This window comes from Truncatella angustata (assembly GCF_020726525.1).
Source record: "Truncatella angustata strain MPI-SDFR-AT-0073 chromosome Unknown BKA67scaffold_7, whole genome shotgun sequence".
In the NCBI taxonomy this organism is placed as follows: domain Eukaryota; kingdom Fungi; phylum Ascomycota; class Sordariomycetes; order Amphisphaeriales; family Sporocadaceae; genus Truncatella; species Truncatella angustata.
In genome coordinates this window covers 2272049-2286443 of record NW_025763387.1, presented here as the reverse complement: position 1 = coordinate 2286443, position 14395 = coordinate 2272049, and the positions used below count along the sequence as shown (strand labels likewise).

The 14395-nt window shown below is 47.2% G+C and overlaps 4 protein-coding genes across 4 annotated transcripts; 2 read left to right on the top strand and 2 right to left on the bottom strand.

Annotated features, from left to right (window-relative positions):
* Nucleotides 1–539: 539 nt before the first annotated feature.
* On the bottom strand, nt 540–1013 carry BKA67DRAFT_538974 (uncharacterized protein; the record flags this gene model as incomplete). The annotated part of the gene is made up of 1 exon (XM_046100557.1): nt 540–1013. One exon carries the CDS (start codon nt 1011–1013, stop codon nt 540–542), a length of 474 nt encoding a protein of 157 aa, XP_045955475.1.
* Nucleotides 1014–2915: 1902 nt separating this feature from the next.
* Nucleotides 2916–7525, bottom strand: BKA67DRAFT_694215 (uncharacterized protein; the record flags this gene model as incomplete). Its single annotated transcript, XM_046109263.1, has 2 exons — nt 6175–7525; nt 2916–6116 (listed from the first exon to the last, which is right to left on the bottom strand). The coding sequence occupies exons 1-2, from the start codon at nt 7369–7371 to the stop codon at nt 2916–2918; spliced, it is 4398 nt and encodes a 1465-aa protein (XP_045955474.1). The 5' UTR covers nt 7372–7525.
* A 255-nt stretch (nt 7526–7780) lies between these two features.
* On the top strand, nt 7781–11860 carry BKA67DRAFT_648915 (uncharacterized protein; the record flags this gene model as incomplete). The annotated part of the gene is made up of 3 exons (XM_046105998.1): nt 7781–10596; nt 10732–10738; nt 10795–11860. Exons 1-3 carry the CDS (start codon nt 8118–8120, stop codon nt 11858–11860), a joined length of 3552 nt encoding a protein of 1183 aa, XP_045955473.1. The 5' UTR covers nt 7781–8117.
* A 1043-nt stretch (nt 11861–12903) lies between these two features.
* Nucleotides 12904–14090, top strand: BKA67DRAFT_682047 (uncharacterized protein; the record flags this gene model as incomplete). Its single annotated transcript, XM_046108939.1, has 4 exons — nt 12904–12961; nt 13022–13093; nt 13141–13257; nt 13322–14090. The coding sequence occupies 4 exons, from the start codon at nt 12904–12906 to the stop codon at nt 13921–13923; spliced, it is 849 nt and encodes a 282-aa protein (XP_045955472.1). The 3' UTR covers nt 13924–14090.
* Nucleotides 14091–14395: the final 305 nt, after the last annotated feature.

Sequence of the window (14395 nt, the reverse complement as noted above, 5' to 3'; positions counted from 1 at the left end):
CAATTCAGCAGACGTTGCCACCACGGCTCCGAGTTAATGTAATAGGGCCGCCTGTGAGCGTTCGCAGCGTAGTAAGGCTGCAGAGCGTTCCATTCGCCATAAAATGACTACTGATGAAATACAAAACCCCGATGACAACGACGACGATGGCCCAGAAAGGGACGTGGTAGCTGCCGATGGAGTGGTAGTACCGACCGAGGTCGAGGTGAAGGTTTTCCCGGCCCCTGCTGACAGAGAAGACGTAGGTACAGAAGGCTCCCCGGTATTGTTCCTGCAGCTTTAACGCGGCGTACTTAGTCCTTCTCGACTTTTTCTGTAGGCAGACACTCTTCAACCTTTTTATTTTATCAGGTTTTTTTTTCTTTCAGTCATCGGTCCTAAAAGGCTGCGCTTTAGGTAAATGTTGAGCGATAATCGATTGATCTCTATAATTCTGCAATGAAACAGGTGCAGCCGGTTTCCCGTGTATCGTGTCTGCGCTGTCCTGGAAATCTTTGATAGCTTTTAAGAAGGTCGTCATGGGTGTTGTGAGGCCAGATTTAACGACGGAGAGGGAAGGTATATTTTAAGACCGGTTGCCACGTTGGTGGAGAGTCACTGCCGGGAATTTCATCAACGCCTTTTATGAATTCGCGAATCACCTTGTCAGACTCTCGATCCTGCTCTGTATAAGGTGTAGAGACTCTCTTCGGCTCGTCGTTCGAGTGAAGTTCTATTAGTTTCCATCCATCGAGATCTGGACGGTGCACACATAGAATTCCCGGACCAACCACATCGAGGAGATCTGAGTGCTTTTTGCGTTTCATTTCCGACCATATATTTTCAATTCTAGCGCTGTAGGCGGAGAGCCGGGCCCTAAAGTAATCGTATGCATCAGTTACATCACTTGCCAACTGCTTTACATTAGCAGGATTGACTTCGGTAGGAAAGATCGCGTCAGGAAGTACCATGATGAGTTTCTTGCTTATATCTTTATGATCAATAATTGGAAGTAGATCCGCTAAGCCATACATTTTGATTCGATAGGCAGACTGTCTGATAACATGAGTTCGGGATTATAAGATGGAGTCAAACAGAAACACCAGTTGCTCAAGAACTGCAAGACCAGTGGAAATGGCAAAAACACTTATCCCTCGGTAATCGCAAATGGCTGTTTACGGAAACAATGAGGAGACCCAAGTGCGGGCTGCTTTGTACTTCACCACAACCAAGACCAGTAGCTTGATATTCATATGGCAAGTGGTGGGTATGCACGGAGTAGATAGAGTCATAAATCGTACGACATAACTGCTAGTATGCTATCGATTGGTTGTCAACCGTAAAACCGTAATGCTTACACGTTTCCTGGAAAAAGGATTAGATCCTAGATCGGCGTAGCCAGAACTGTGTATAGCTAGTATTAACATCAAAGAGGGCACATCCTTTTTGAGATAGTAAGGTGACAGTGACGCTTGTTGTACATAATTTCAACTATCGAGTTGTTCCAACCATGAAGAGTGGTTGCTAGACTGGGAGAAATATCACAACCAGTCGACCGAAGTTGCGCTCAGCCAGACACGTTCCTTGTGTGCCCATTGTCCCCCATCGCCTTTTGTTATGTAACTAATAAGTAACTGATGCCGGCCAGCTCATCTCCCAAGCTGCCGAACAAGCATTCGTCTGGTCTTCAATCGAGATTCGCGGCCGGAGCGTATTGGGCACAACCACGTTTTGCGACAGGCCAAGGAATACATTTGGGTTTGAGAAGCCTTGCGGGGCTAATGTAGTTGCTACAGTATGAAACATCGTTGACGGAGAGGACTTTCTGGACTGCTTAGGCTCCTACTTATCGAGTTCCGTCTTGGCCCAGTTTGGAGCGAGGTACAGATAAATAAATCCTTGGAGAAAGAGAAAGGAATGTAAAATAACGCAAAGACTAAAACATACAACACCAGGGACTACCCAGTGGTCACCCACTTGAGTACTAATACGGTGCTTCAAGGACATACCTACCTGGCGAGAAGGGATCACTTGCCCCGCAGCTTGTGACATGGAAACGTGTAATCCATGAACCGCCCGGCCAAGTAGGCCTGGGGAGCATTTTTGAACGGTACAATGTTTCATCGATTACGACAACCCCACCGTTTGATTCCCGTTCCGATTTAAAAAGTCTTAGTCTGCAGGTTACATCCATTTGCAAGCCTTTGTATTAAAACGATAGAGCCGATTTGAACCATATCTTCTGTCAAGATGCTAACAGCTAGGTTCAAGGCCGTGTACCAACTTCTTCACCTCGAAAGTGAGAACAAACTCATGGGTAAATGACCCGAGCCCGTGAAGGACGGATGCAGCCCAATTTCCTGCAGATGAATGTACTGGGTATACTGTAGACATAGCTTTGGTTTCTTACAAACAATGCATTACTTGAAGCTGACTGGTGGTTCAGCGGTATTCTCTATTTCTGAAACTCTCAGATCTTGCCCTAAGAAATTGGAAGGACCTATTGGAGCCAGTTGGGCTAGTAAACCATCCTCTCAGTCTATATTTGCCCATTTTGTGAACCTCTATTTAATGTACCATTTACACATGTGCGTGTTTACTCTCCTTTTGAGATCGCCAAAATGTATTGCCTAAAAGGATCGTCTATAATTACTGGCATATCGACTTGCAATGCGGTCGAATGTAGGAGTTCAATTTAAGCCCTGTATTCCAGCAGCCTGGTTGGTAGTGTTACCTTGGATTTGCGAGGCTATGCGTACATTGGCATCAAAGCCATCAACTGCGCGTACTTCAACTCGTGTTCTGCTCAAAGTTCGTTGAGCATCCATTCTATCTTGAAATATATCTTAAGGAAATTACCAGATATGTTTATTAAAGTTATAAATTCGAGGCTACCTAGGAGATATTCATTATTTTTCCTCTTCGTTATAATAATTCTAATCTTCCTGATTATCCTCCTCCTCTTCTTCATCCTCATACTGTTCCTCCTCCTCCTCTGATACCTCTTGATCCTCCTCCTCTTCCTCCTCCTCCTCTTCCGATACCTCCTGATCCGATGCCTCTTCCTCCTCCTCCTCCTCCGATACCTCCTGATCCGATGCCTCTTCCTCCTCCTCCTCCTCCGATACCTCCTGATCCGATGCCTCTTCCTCCTCCTCCTCGACCTCCTGATCCGATGCCTCTTCCTCCTCCTCCTCGACCTCCTGATCCGATACCTCTTCCTCAGTCTCCTCGACCTCCTGATCCGATGCCTCTTCCTCCTCCTCCTCGACCTCCTGATCCGATACCTCTTCCTCAGTCTCCTCGACCTCCTGATCCGATGCCTCTTCCTCCTCCTCCTCGACCTCCTGATCCGATACCTCTTCCTCAGTCTCCTCGACCTCCGGATCCGATACCTCTTCCTCAGTCTCCTCGACCTCCTGATCCGATACCTCTTCCTCAGTCTCCTCGACCTCCTGATCCGATGCCTCTTCCTCCTCCTCCTCTAGTATCTCCTCTTCTTCTTCATTGTACTCCCCCTCCGCTTCTCCATCTTCCGAACTGAATTGATGCTCATTGTCACTTCCTTCACCATCATACCCGTCATATGAGCCATCAATACTACCTTCAGCTTCGTCGTTAGAGTCCTCCTGAACTTCATGCCCATGCTCAGAGGGATTCTCATCGTCGTTTCCAGAGTAGCTACGTTCAGAATACGCATGCTCTCTGTCGCTAGAATCCTGGAGTTCGCCTGGCTGTCCCGCATCTGAGCTTGGTGATGAAAGAGACCGTGCTGGTGAAGGTGACCTTGAATTAAATGATTGACTGCCTTGTGAACCAGCCGGAGTTATACCGCCAGAGCTAGTGGCACCTTTGTAAGAAGCGCCAACGTCTTCAATATTTTCCTTGCTGATATCAATATGAAGACCGGGTCGTTGAAAGTCTTTGTTCAGACCAACAGCTAACCCTCCGACCACGCCTCCAACAGCAATTCCGGTCGTTAAACCGGCTGCGAGGCTCGCCGAAGAGCTTTTTTGTGTATCAGCCCCCATGCTAGTATCCGTATTCATACTAGTGACCGGCTTCTGAGGTAGCGGGCTCTTAACAGATGAGCTGTTGTTGAGCGGGAAAGCAGGTTTTCCAGTGTCTGAGTTAGCCGCCGGACTTTTGACAACATTTTTTTGATCCGGGGTTGACCTTGTACTATCGGCCATGGCGCCATTGCTGTCAGGCTGAGACTGTCCAGGAAGCAAATCTGCCGGTTGCTCTGGCTCTGGCTCGTTAGCTCGATTGCCCGGCTTGACATCATCTACAAGATTAAAGCCTGTTGGTGGTTCAGCAGTGGGTAAGTCTTGTAAGGGTCTTTGGTTTTGGCGTTCCGGAGGTTCTATTGGCAAGCCTTCCTTGGGAAGAGGTTCGGTAACTTTGGTGTCCAATACTGCATGTCCAGGGTTTGTGCTCGTCGTGTAGGAATTCTTGGGGTCAATGTTCTCTTGAGGGCTGCTCTGTGACTTGATATTATCCGAGCTAGTATTCTCACGACCGCTGTTCTCAGGTTTTGTGTTCTCAGGTATTATGTTCTCCGGCTTGATACTCTCACGAAGGATGTTTTCAGGGACCATATTCTCAGGATGAATATTCCGAGGCTTGGTGTTCTCCACAGTCCCAGACCTAGCTATGTACTCGGGCTTGGAAGTATCAAGATTGCTATCCTCAAAGCTGGCATTTTTGTAGTCTGTATCCTTGGAGCTACTGTTCTCAGACTTGCTGTCGTCAGGTTTGTTGTCGTCAGGTTTGTTGTCGTCAGGTTTGTTGTCGTCAGGTTTGTTGTCGTCAGGTTTGTTGTCGTCAGGTTTGTTGTCGTCAAGCTTGTTATCGTCAAGCTTGTTATCGTCAAGCTTGTTATCATCAAGCTTGTTATCGTCAAGCTTGTTATCATCAAGCTTGTTATCGTCAAGCTTGTTATCGTCAAGCTTGTTATCATCAAGCTTGTGATCATCAAGCTTGTCCTCAGGTATGTGATCGCCAGATGTTTTGTCATGAATTTTTGCGTCCTCGCGCTTGTCCACAAGCTTCTCATCGGTCGGCTTTTCATCCTTAGGCTTATCCTCAGGCTTATCCTCAGATTTCTTGTCGTTAGATTTCTTGTCGCCATGCTTGCTATTTTTAGGCTTTTCGTCCTTATTGTCGCGTTTGGGCTCTCTTTTACCAGACCGTTTCCCCTCAGATCTCGTAGATCCAGCTTTGCCTTTCGGTTGAGGTGAGCTACCGGATGTCTCAGTCATTTCATCTATCTTCCGGGCTATACCAGATTTCAGTGCTCCCAAGATAGATGGGCCGGTGTTATGGGACGTCTTGGGCTTGGGATGCTTGTCAGTCTTCTGATCCATCTTCTTAGATATTTCAGACTTTATTTCTCCCAGAATATCAGATGCAATATCTTGAGTGTTCGGCTTGCGCCCAGGAATTTCGCTTGTAGATGACTTGATCTCGGTGGATCTGCTTTTGGAGGTTCCATTTTGGAGTGGCTTGCTTTTGCTTGGCTTTTTTTGAAGCCCTTCATGTTTGGAAGGCCCAGTCTCCATGAGCTCGCCTCTAGGCTTTTCAGTCTTTGGCGGCTTGTCGTCAACAAGTTCCATTTTGGGCAGCTGAGTTTTTACAACCTCAATTTTAGGCAAATGCTTAGTGGGGTCGTCCTTCCTTGCGGCGGTAGGAGCTGATACTATCGGCTGTTTTCTCAAGATCGAACCGATGAGCTCTGAGGATGCAATGTTCCTTGGCCTGTCCGCTTGGCCGGGCGATCTTAGTTTCGTCAATAGCGTGTTTGATGGTGCTGCTGGCGAATTCGAACCTAACAAGGGTGCCTTTCTCTTGATCATATTGTCCTTCCCAATAATGTCTTCCAGCGGCATATATCCTGACGAGTCATGAGTTACGTGTGTTGCCTCGGCGAGACGCTCGTAGTCCGATAATTTCCATGGCTTTATGGGGCTATCAAACGGCATTGGATCATGCCTAGACCAGTTTTTTGAATAGATCAATCTGACTTTCCCATCCGAAGGCGTCGTCTTAGGGATACTACGGGATTTTATCTCGGGTTTCAAGCTGGCACTATCAGCACTAACACTCAGGATGTGTAAAGACGGTTCCCCTGAGAGCTATTTTGCCCATAATGTTAGTCCAATGACCATATGACAATATTTTAGATTTACTCACAGCCTGGTGTGAGACGTGGTCACTTCTTTGAATTCCTGCTAAGCCAAGCTTGTCACCTGTCCCTCTATGCTTCTTCAAAGTAGGGGTAGATGGCGCTCGTGATACTTTGCCAGACTTGGGTGCTTTTGCTTCCTCAGTGGCTTTGTCTACTGGCCGTTTAATTTTCTCAGCCTCCAAATGAGTCTGATGAGTGGACTTCTCTGGGAGGCTCGATCTAGACACTTGGTGCGTCTCGAAAGAAGCGGATTTAGTAACCGCTGATAGGTTTGCTGTTCTTCCAGGCGATGGGGTGGCTACGACAGGTTGCGTCGGGGTTATCAGAAGGGAGATCTTCTGGGAAGATTGCAGGTTCATAGAGCCAGAGTTATTTGTGCTGTTGACTGTCTCTGGCGGCTGTTTGTTCGTTGCAGAGAGTGCTTTCCGCTTCACCTGTACTTTTTTATTAACGGAAGGTTCATCGGTACCATCCAGCTTTTTTTCTGATGATTCTGCTTTCTTAGACCTAGAAGTATGGGTATCTGCCTTCCTCAGTGCTGGAGAGAATGCCGTCCCCACCCGAACAGCTATGGCGGAGTCGATTTCTGCAGACTTCTCGGCAAACGGCGTCCATCCTTTCGTGAGGTGTAGCTGATCGATGTAAAATGGCTTGCGCTCGCTTTGCAACCATTTCCATGCTTCTTGGGACTTATCAACAAGCGGAATAGAAAGAGTGACTGGCAATGCCGTAACTTGACTAGCTGTGTTACTAAATCGGATGGTTGCATCAGAGAATCCTTCCGTCCCTGCTTGGAACAGCTGTGGGTAGCTGACTGCTGATGGTATGATATCTAACCATCGTGCCGTAGGCGATGAAACCACCGAGTGTTCGAGATGACTCTGCTCTGTGTCTTTGCTGTCTCCATCTTTGATCTTTGGAGGGCTTCGAGAACGCGGGCATACAGACCAGTAGTTGAAGCCGTTCGGTACAACTAGATCGAGACAGTTGTTACAGAGTTTTCCGGTGTCGAGAAAGCTGATTCCCGGTTCTGGACCCAGGGTATGGAAAAATCCGAGGCGGCTTGGGTACGGACAAAGAAACTTGGCGTTGTAGGTACGATACTTGGGGAAATGCAAGCAGCTGAGCCCGCGTCCCTTCAAGTATGTAGCCGTCCATTCAGCGGAGCCTGGAATTAGATCTTGAGGCTGGTTAATTGCCATGTTAGGTGTCAATCTTGGTCAGTTACAAGTTGAAAGTATGGCACGATCCGTTGTCCCAGAAGAGTGCACGCATTCTCGAATTAAGCTATCAATTTTTGAGGCGTATGGCATAGTAACGTATGAACAATTTCACATGCCATTATTTATTTCTAAGAATAGTGTTGACTGGGTTTGATTTACTTCGCCAAAAGTAAATTTTTATGGCTGTAGGAGATAAGGCTCTGCGGCTGAGTTCGGTGAACTTGCATCTGCATGCATGCCTGCAGCCATTATCCTATGCGGTCCGTCGGAGCTACTTGGCAACAAAGTACCCTCCGGTTTCGACTAAAAATAGGGGAGGCCGTGGCGCAATGTGCAACCCAGTCCTGTGCACCTTCTACTATACAATTCTTACGTGATAATTGGTTAAGTTCGGTTCTTGATAATCCAATTCTCCGAGCAATAGTCCATAGAGCCTCTTCAGCCGCGGTAGACTAGCTTGGGTAGTTCATGACTGCCCCTTACTTTTTCCAATCCCGAACAGTTAAGTTCTCCTCGATTCGGTTGAAATATATTGTCTCTTAGCAAAATCACTTAATTCGAAGTTGTTGAGAGCTGTTGAACCTTCTACGATAGCTGACCCATCCCCAACATATCTCTTACTATTGGCCTTCGGTTCTTCGTATAACTACTGTAACCAATTTGTCAGATAACGCCGTAAATTAAAGAGTTTTCCATCCTTGGAGGCGTCATATCCGTCATTAATCATGATTATTCCTTCACCAAATACCGGCACCATGGTTTCCTCAGCTACCTCTTCTGCCACTTATTTGCAACCGTCCATGATAAGTCCTTCACTTATTTCGCCGTCTATTTTCAGTTCCACGCATTCTGAAGCAAGCTTCACGAATGATTACGAGGCAGTGAGGGTCACAGAAGACGACTTCAACAGGGCTGAGGTTCTTATGGGAGAGCACTGCATCACCGCAAACAAATCGCGAAGGCCCGGACAAAAAGAAGCTACCGCGGTACTTGCGAGCGTTATCCATGGAAAAGTTCCTTGCGCAAGCTCAGGCTTGGTTGAGGCATTACTGGAATACGGAGCCGAAGTTTGTTTCGAGCGACGCAAGAGTACCAATATCCTCAAGATGGTCATGAGCAAGGACCAAGAGGACATCCGTAGCGACATATTTGCGGAAGCGACACGGTCCTGCCACGAAAATATCCTACTTCTCCTCGCCCAGCATGCCGATGATACAGCTTTGGCCAGTGCATTACCTATTGCCATCGCTCAAAACAACTTGAACAAAGTTACAATTTTGATGGCCCGGGGTGCTGATGCATCCCCTCTGTGCAGCGAGTTCCTTGACGCCATCCGTCGGGATTCAAAGGTCGTTAGTGCTTTGTTACAGCGAGAGAGAGGCGTATGCCAGGATTCCAGAGACAAAGGCCTCGTTCTAGCTGCATCGCTAGGATATGCCAGAACAGTCCAAATACTGTTAGATGGGGGTGCAAATGTGACACATGGCCAACCATCCGCGCTCATCACTGCTATACGTAATGGTAAAGAAGATGTTGTTGCAGTTATTGCGTCTCACAGAGAAATGAGACAACATGTGGACCTGCTAGACTTCGCCGTAGGCGAGGCGTACTCTCACAAACAACTCAGATGCTTAGAAGCATGTCTGCAAGCAGGAGCGAAAGGCTCAATCACGGACAAGACTCTGCTCTACGCAATTAGCCACCAGCAATATGAATTAGTAGATTCCCTAGTCAGCCACCACTCTTCTGTCGATCACCACGGCGGAGCCGCTGTTGTGTCAGCATTCAAAAGCGGACAGCCGAACCTGTTACAGACTGTACTTTTGGGTAAACCATCAAATTTGAGTATGATGGCTGCGATTGCTCAAACGGCGAGTCTACGCGATATCTGTCTAGCGCATCGGATGGTTGAGCTTCTGTTCTCCACTGGGCTGCAGGGGGACCTCAGTGAGATACTGATACACGTTCTTGATGATAAAATGATGGTTGGCGACGAACAAGCTCGGTATGCCCTGACCCGAATCTTGTTGCAAGGCGGCAAGGTGGATGTCAATTTGCAGGAAGGTCGTTGCCTCACCCTGGCTGTTGATCAGGGGTGGATCACTATTTTCAATCTGCTTCTTCAATACCAGCCATCTTTTAAATCGCTGGTAGTGGTTCTCGATCATGCGATGAGAATGCCACACCCAGAATTGAGGAAACAAATCGTTTCTAGGATAGTGGAGGCCACATCGACGGATCCAGCAATCGCCGAGGACTTGAAAGCCGCTGGTGTTATATCTGCTGCAAAGTCTATCTGTCTCGATATCCTCAAGTATCTAGCTCAATTTCAGCTTTCAACGGCAGTTATCTCTCGAGGATTTGCTGAAATGCTTGCAGCAGGGGAGCAGTGGCTTACACCCTCAGGTCTTGAAATGGTCCAATTTTTTCTTGATCAAGACATACCTAGCTCTTCAATTACGGACGCTTTCTGCCAAGCTGCTCGGCTGTTCAACCGTGATGCGTGCGAGCTATTATCCAATTCTACCAACGTTGCAGCCCCAAACAAGGCAATGGAGAGTGTGACAAACCACTCACAGGAGTGGCACACCCTGGACGACCGCAATGGTTGGATTGTGTCAATGCTGCTAGAAATGGGTGCCAGTGGTGAGCCAGTGAACCTGGCGTTTCTCAAAGTAACCAGTGCTTTCGCACAAGGGTTAGCATCTGAAACCCTCCTTGACGAATTCTTGTATGCCGCTTCAACGGATGTCAACTTCAAGCTTGGAGAAACACTGAAGATAGCTGTCAGAGCTGGTAACACCTCACTCCTCAAGAAATTGGTCAAATCTCGTGTTAGCAAGGAGACTATGACGCAAGCCTTTGCCGAGGTCATTAGCACCCCGTTAGCAGAGGACGTGGCACTCGCTCTCATTAAAGTCCTTAATGCAGATTGCATCCCGGAAAACTGTCGGCCTGATTACAGGACTACTATTTATGGCCGATATCCACCGATCGTCGACTGTCTCGCAACGTATCCCGAATCTCCTAAGCTGGTCAAGCGTTTAGTGGAGCTAGGGTGCGCTTTGGACACTAGATTTGAGGCGACGCTATATGAGAATACATCTGAGCTAGCCACTGCGTTGACGTGGGCTATGGTGCCATCAGAAGGCAAGCAGCCGGTGTCAGACGCTGTTATACAGGTTCTAATCGACGCAAATAAAGGTAAGAGGAGTCCAACTTATCATAAATTGACTTCAGTGCGATATGGCTAACATGTAACTGTCAAGAGAATGTGAATATCACGACTTCCCTTTCAAAGGCATCCCCTTTGATCATGGCTGCGAAACATCATCGTAGCTTGGTCGTAAGTAAGCTCATCAAGGCGGGTGCTGATACATATATACGAGACGTTCACGACAGATCCGCGCTTTTCTACGCTTCTCGGGAAGGCGATCTCACTGCTGTAAAGTCTCTGCTGAAAGTAAAATTCAAGCTGAATGACGGAAGCCTCCACGAAGCAGCCAGGAACCTGCATCAGGATACTGTTGCTGCCCTTGTCAAAGCAAAGCACGACGTAAATTTTCCCAGTAGCAGACGAGAACATGACGGTCGGACGCCTCTTCAAGAACTAGCATACATGTGTGATGGAAACCGAAGTCTCGCAGACATAGAGCAGACTATTTCGGCTCTTGAGGTGGGAAAGACTGACCCTCTCGCAAAGTGGCAGGGCAAGAACCCTCTGTTTCTTGCTCTTGACCATCCTCAGCCGTATAATGTCACCCACGCTCTCCTGGATACGGTCATGTGGCGGGTTATTAATGATAATAACAATCTCTTCGAGCACTACTCGGAGCAAGGAACAAAGCTTTCTATGTCGCCTACCATCTACCTAAGTATATGCTGTCGAAACAGTAATTCATCTAGAAGTGTATCCCTTCAACACCTCCTACGAACAAAGCATTGCGTTGATCGCTATTTCGCGGATTCTGGAACCCAACAGCCACCTGGCGCTGTTGGGCTTCCAGATAATATCGCTAAAGAAGAGAAGAAGCGACGAGAGGAGAGCGATAAATGGCAAAGCCGCGAATTCGAGCACAAGGAGAAGATGCGACGCGAGTGGGAAGACGCACAGCTCAAAACGACTATTGACCGGTCCAAGCACAATGAGTGGCAACAGCATGAGCACGAGAAGACGGCACAAAAAGTAAACCAGTCACAGTTTATACATCAAACCCAGATCCACCAGAAGACACAAGTGACCATACAACAACAAGAAGCTATAGCACAGAAAAGTGCCGCGGCCGAACAGTCTCAGTGGCGCGAGCGGCAGCAGAAGCTTCATGCCCAACAGCAGGATATTACAATGCAGAGGAATAAGCAACTAATGACGGAGGAGGCTACTCGGCAGCGTTTGCTCTTGGAGAAAAGGTCGCACGCGCAGAAGCTAGCATATCAGAGGTCGATGCAGCGAATAAAGGGACAGTAGAACCATACACACTGCTCTCTGTGGTTTCTGGTGTTTTCAATTTATTGTCAAAACGCGTTTGTAGAGCTTCATACAATCTTTTCGTTAAAACCTTGGGATTTGATCCATAAGCTACTCATGCGGTCTTTGCGATACGCATGCCTTGTCAGTTGTTCAAATTAGGCCCAGAAGATGTTTGTTCAGTTTCATCTCAAACTTACTTACAGTGGGCTGGAAATGCAGCGTGAGTACGCCGCCCCTATCTTCCAAACGCCATCTCCAGTCTCAATCCAGTCTACAGACAATCCTCATTCAATTGCCCCTGGCCCCCCCTTTTTTTCCTTTTCTTTATTTTTGTTTTATTTTTAGTAAAATACCTGCTAGAAAGACCAGCAGACGCCGTCAGCAATTGTGAAGCCTTATTGCAAAGGTTGCCTTCGGTCAATTGTATTAAGCCTCATATCCTCTTTATTGGTACCCGCCATGCACCCATGGGCTGCGCATGCATGCAGCCAAAAGCATGTGGTGGGTGGTATCTTCCATGCAAGCGACGCCCGGGTCTTTGGCTCCGGGTCTGAGCATGTGAAAACCAGCGCAGCCTTGCTTACCGGATCCTTGTTGAGTAGTATAGATATGAGGCTCAGCGCATACCGAAGCCCCCACGACCCAGCTAATATTGGTTTCAGCTTTCATGCAAGCTTCGTATTTTGATGAAAAATGTACACATTTGCTATCATTCATGAATTAGTCTCGGATATGGGACACCGTCTATATTTGGTAGACGCCGGGGATTTATCGACGTCGGATTGCTAAAATGTCGAAAGTGGCAAATTAGAGGCAGAACACTTGCATGGTATCACGATGGTAGCCGCAGAAGACCCTCAGACCCCTGTCATCGAAGTCTCATCATCAATGTCTTGTCAACAATGAACAAGCCATATATTATATGATCGACCTTCTGAGATTAAAGCTGACTTGTGTAGAGAGCATAGATCCCTTGGAGATTTTACTACACTCGATTCAACCACGTATCATAATTTGTACCAGGGTATTGAGTTTTGACTATGGCCAAACCACGCCAAGTAAAGCAGTCTCGGACAAAGCGCGCAAAGCGCTCTTCAGGTAGGTCCTCGTGAATGCGGACTTCAACAGCCTAAGAGCCAGAGTACTCATTGTCAATAGGCAGTCGGCGTTGTAACGTCTTCCTTGCCTGCGTCCCATTATTCATGTTCATTGGCGCTTGTGTTGTTGGAGGTGAGTTTTACTGCTCCGTCACCTTGCTTATTTACCTGGCCTGACAGAAAAAGTGTTCGTCCTTGTGGGATGCGTATCTACCAACTCGTCGATAAAGGATGTCTACCTAGCCGAGCTTAGCGTCAACAAGACATATGATATCGATCTCCGTTTGGGATATTTCGGTGAGCATAAAAAATAGAGTCTTTTATAGGGCCTGGCAGTTGAAGACTAATGTGGTACTAATAGGTGGTTGTGTCTCGATGTCTGAGACACTTGGCTCTCGTGGTGATAGAACCACATCGAACAATGCTCAGTCTCATTGCGTCGCGAACATGAGAACACCAGATATCGACGACCTCAGTGAGGAGTTTTTGGAGAACCTCAATCTCACAAACAATGCAAAAGCTCAACTCCAAAATGCACTTAATATGACTCTTCCCATCGCAAAGCACCTACAGAGCGATGTGTTCAATTGGGAGCCGCCAGTTCTTGCTTTTGTCTTGTTTGTCTTGGGGAGTTGCATCTTGTGTGGTGCCGTCGGCGGCTCTTCGCGTAGACGGGGCTATAAGATCATATTGCTGGTGGCCCTAGTCCTGAGCACATTTAGCCTAGCCTTGGCCATGCTGGCGGACATCGGTTCACTACAGGCATTGAACGCGATACTCGACGGAAACCGATCCATTAATTCAAGTCTGCTCAGCAGTGACGTTGCTATCCAGCGTGGCAATCGGCAACAAGGACTTCAACACGGATTTTTGGCTCTCATTATACTTTTCTACCTAACCATGGGGATCACTTTTGTTCAGCGGACTCCAGAGGGGGTATTCAACTATGGACATATTGGTTAAGGAAGGATTTCCCTCCTGAATTACGAGTGATGATACGTTATGGTCAAATTGCATTGCTTGATAAGCTAATAAATTATAGTGGTGGACTCACAGGAGAGGATCTAATGGTTTTTCGAAAGTCTTTTTCATGTTGTTTTCAAATTTAATGCTACGTCATTTCCTTACCATAATTTCGAAATATATGTGTCTCTCGAACCGACCTATGATAAGACATTACTTTCTGCTTGAATTAGCGCGCATGTGTAATTCCACTCGCAAGTAAGACGTTATTCATGAGTTGAACACCATCCTTAGAACGCTCAGAATGTGCGAACTAGTATGATGACCAATGGGTAAAGGCAGAGTCATATCAAAAAGGGACAAGCACGCCGGATCAACTAGCCAACAACTGATCCAACACAAGTTGAAAACCAGGCGTTCGCAGAGCAACATATCATCATCAAAGCTGGAAAGCACCAATTTGGTAATAATT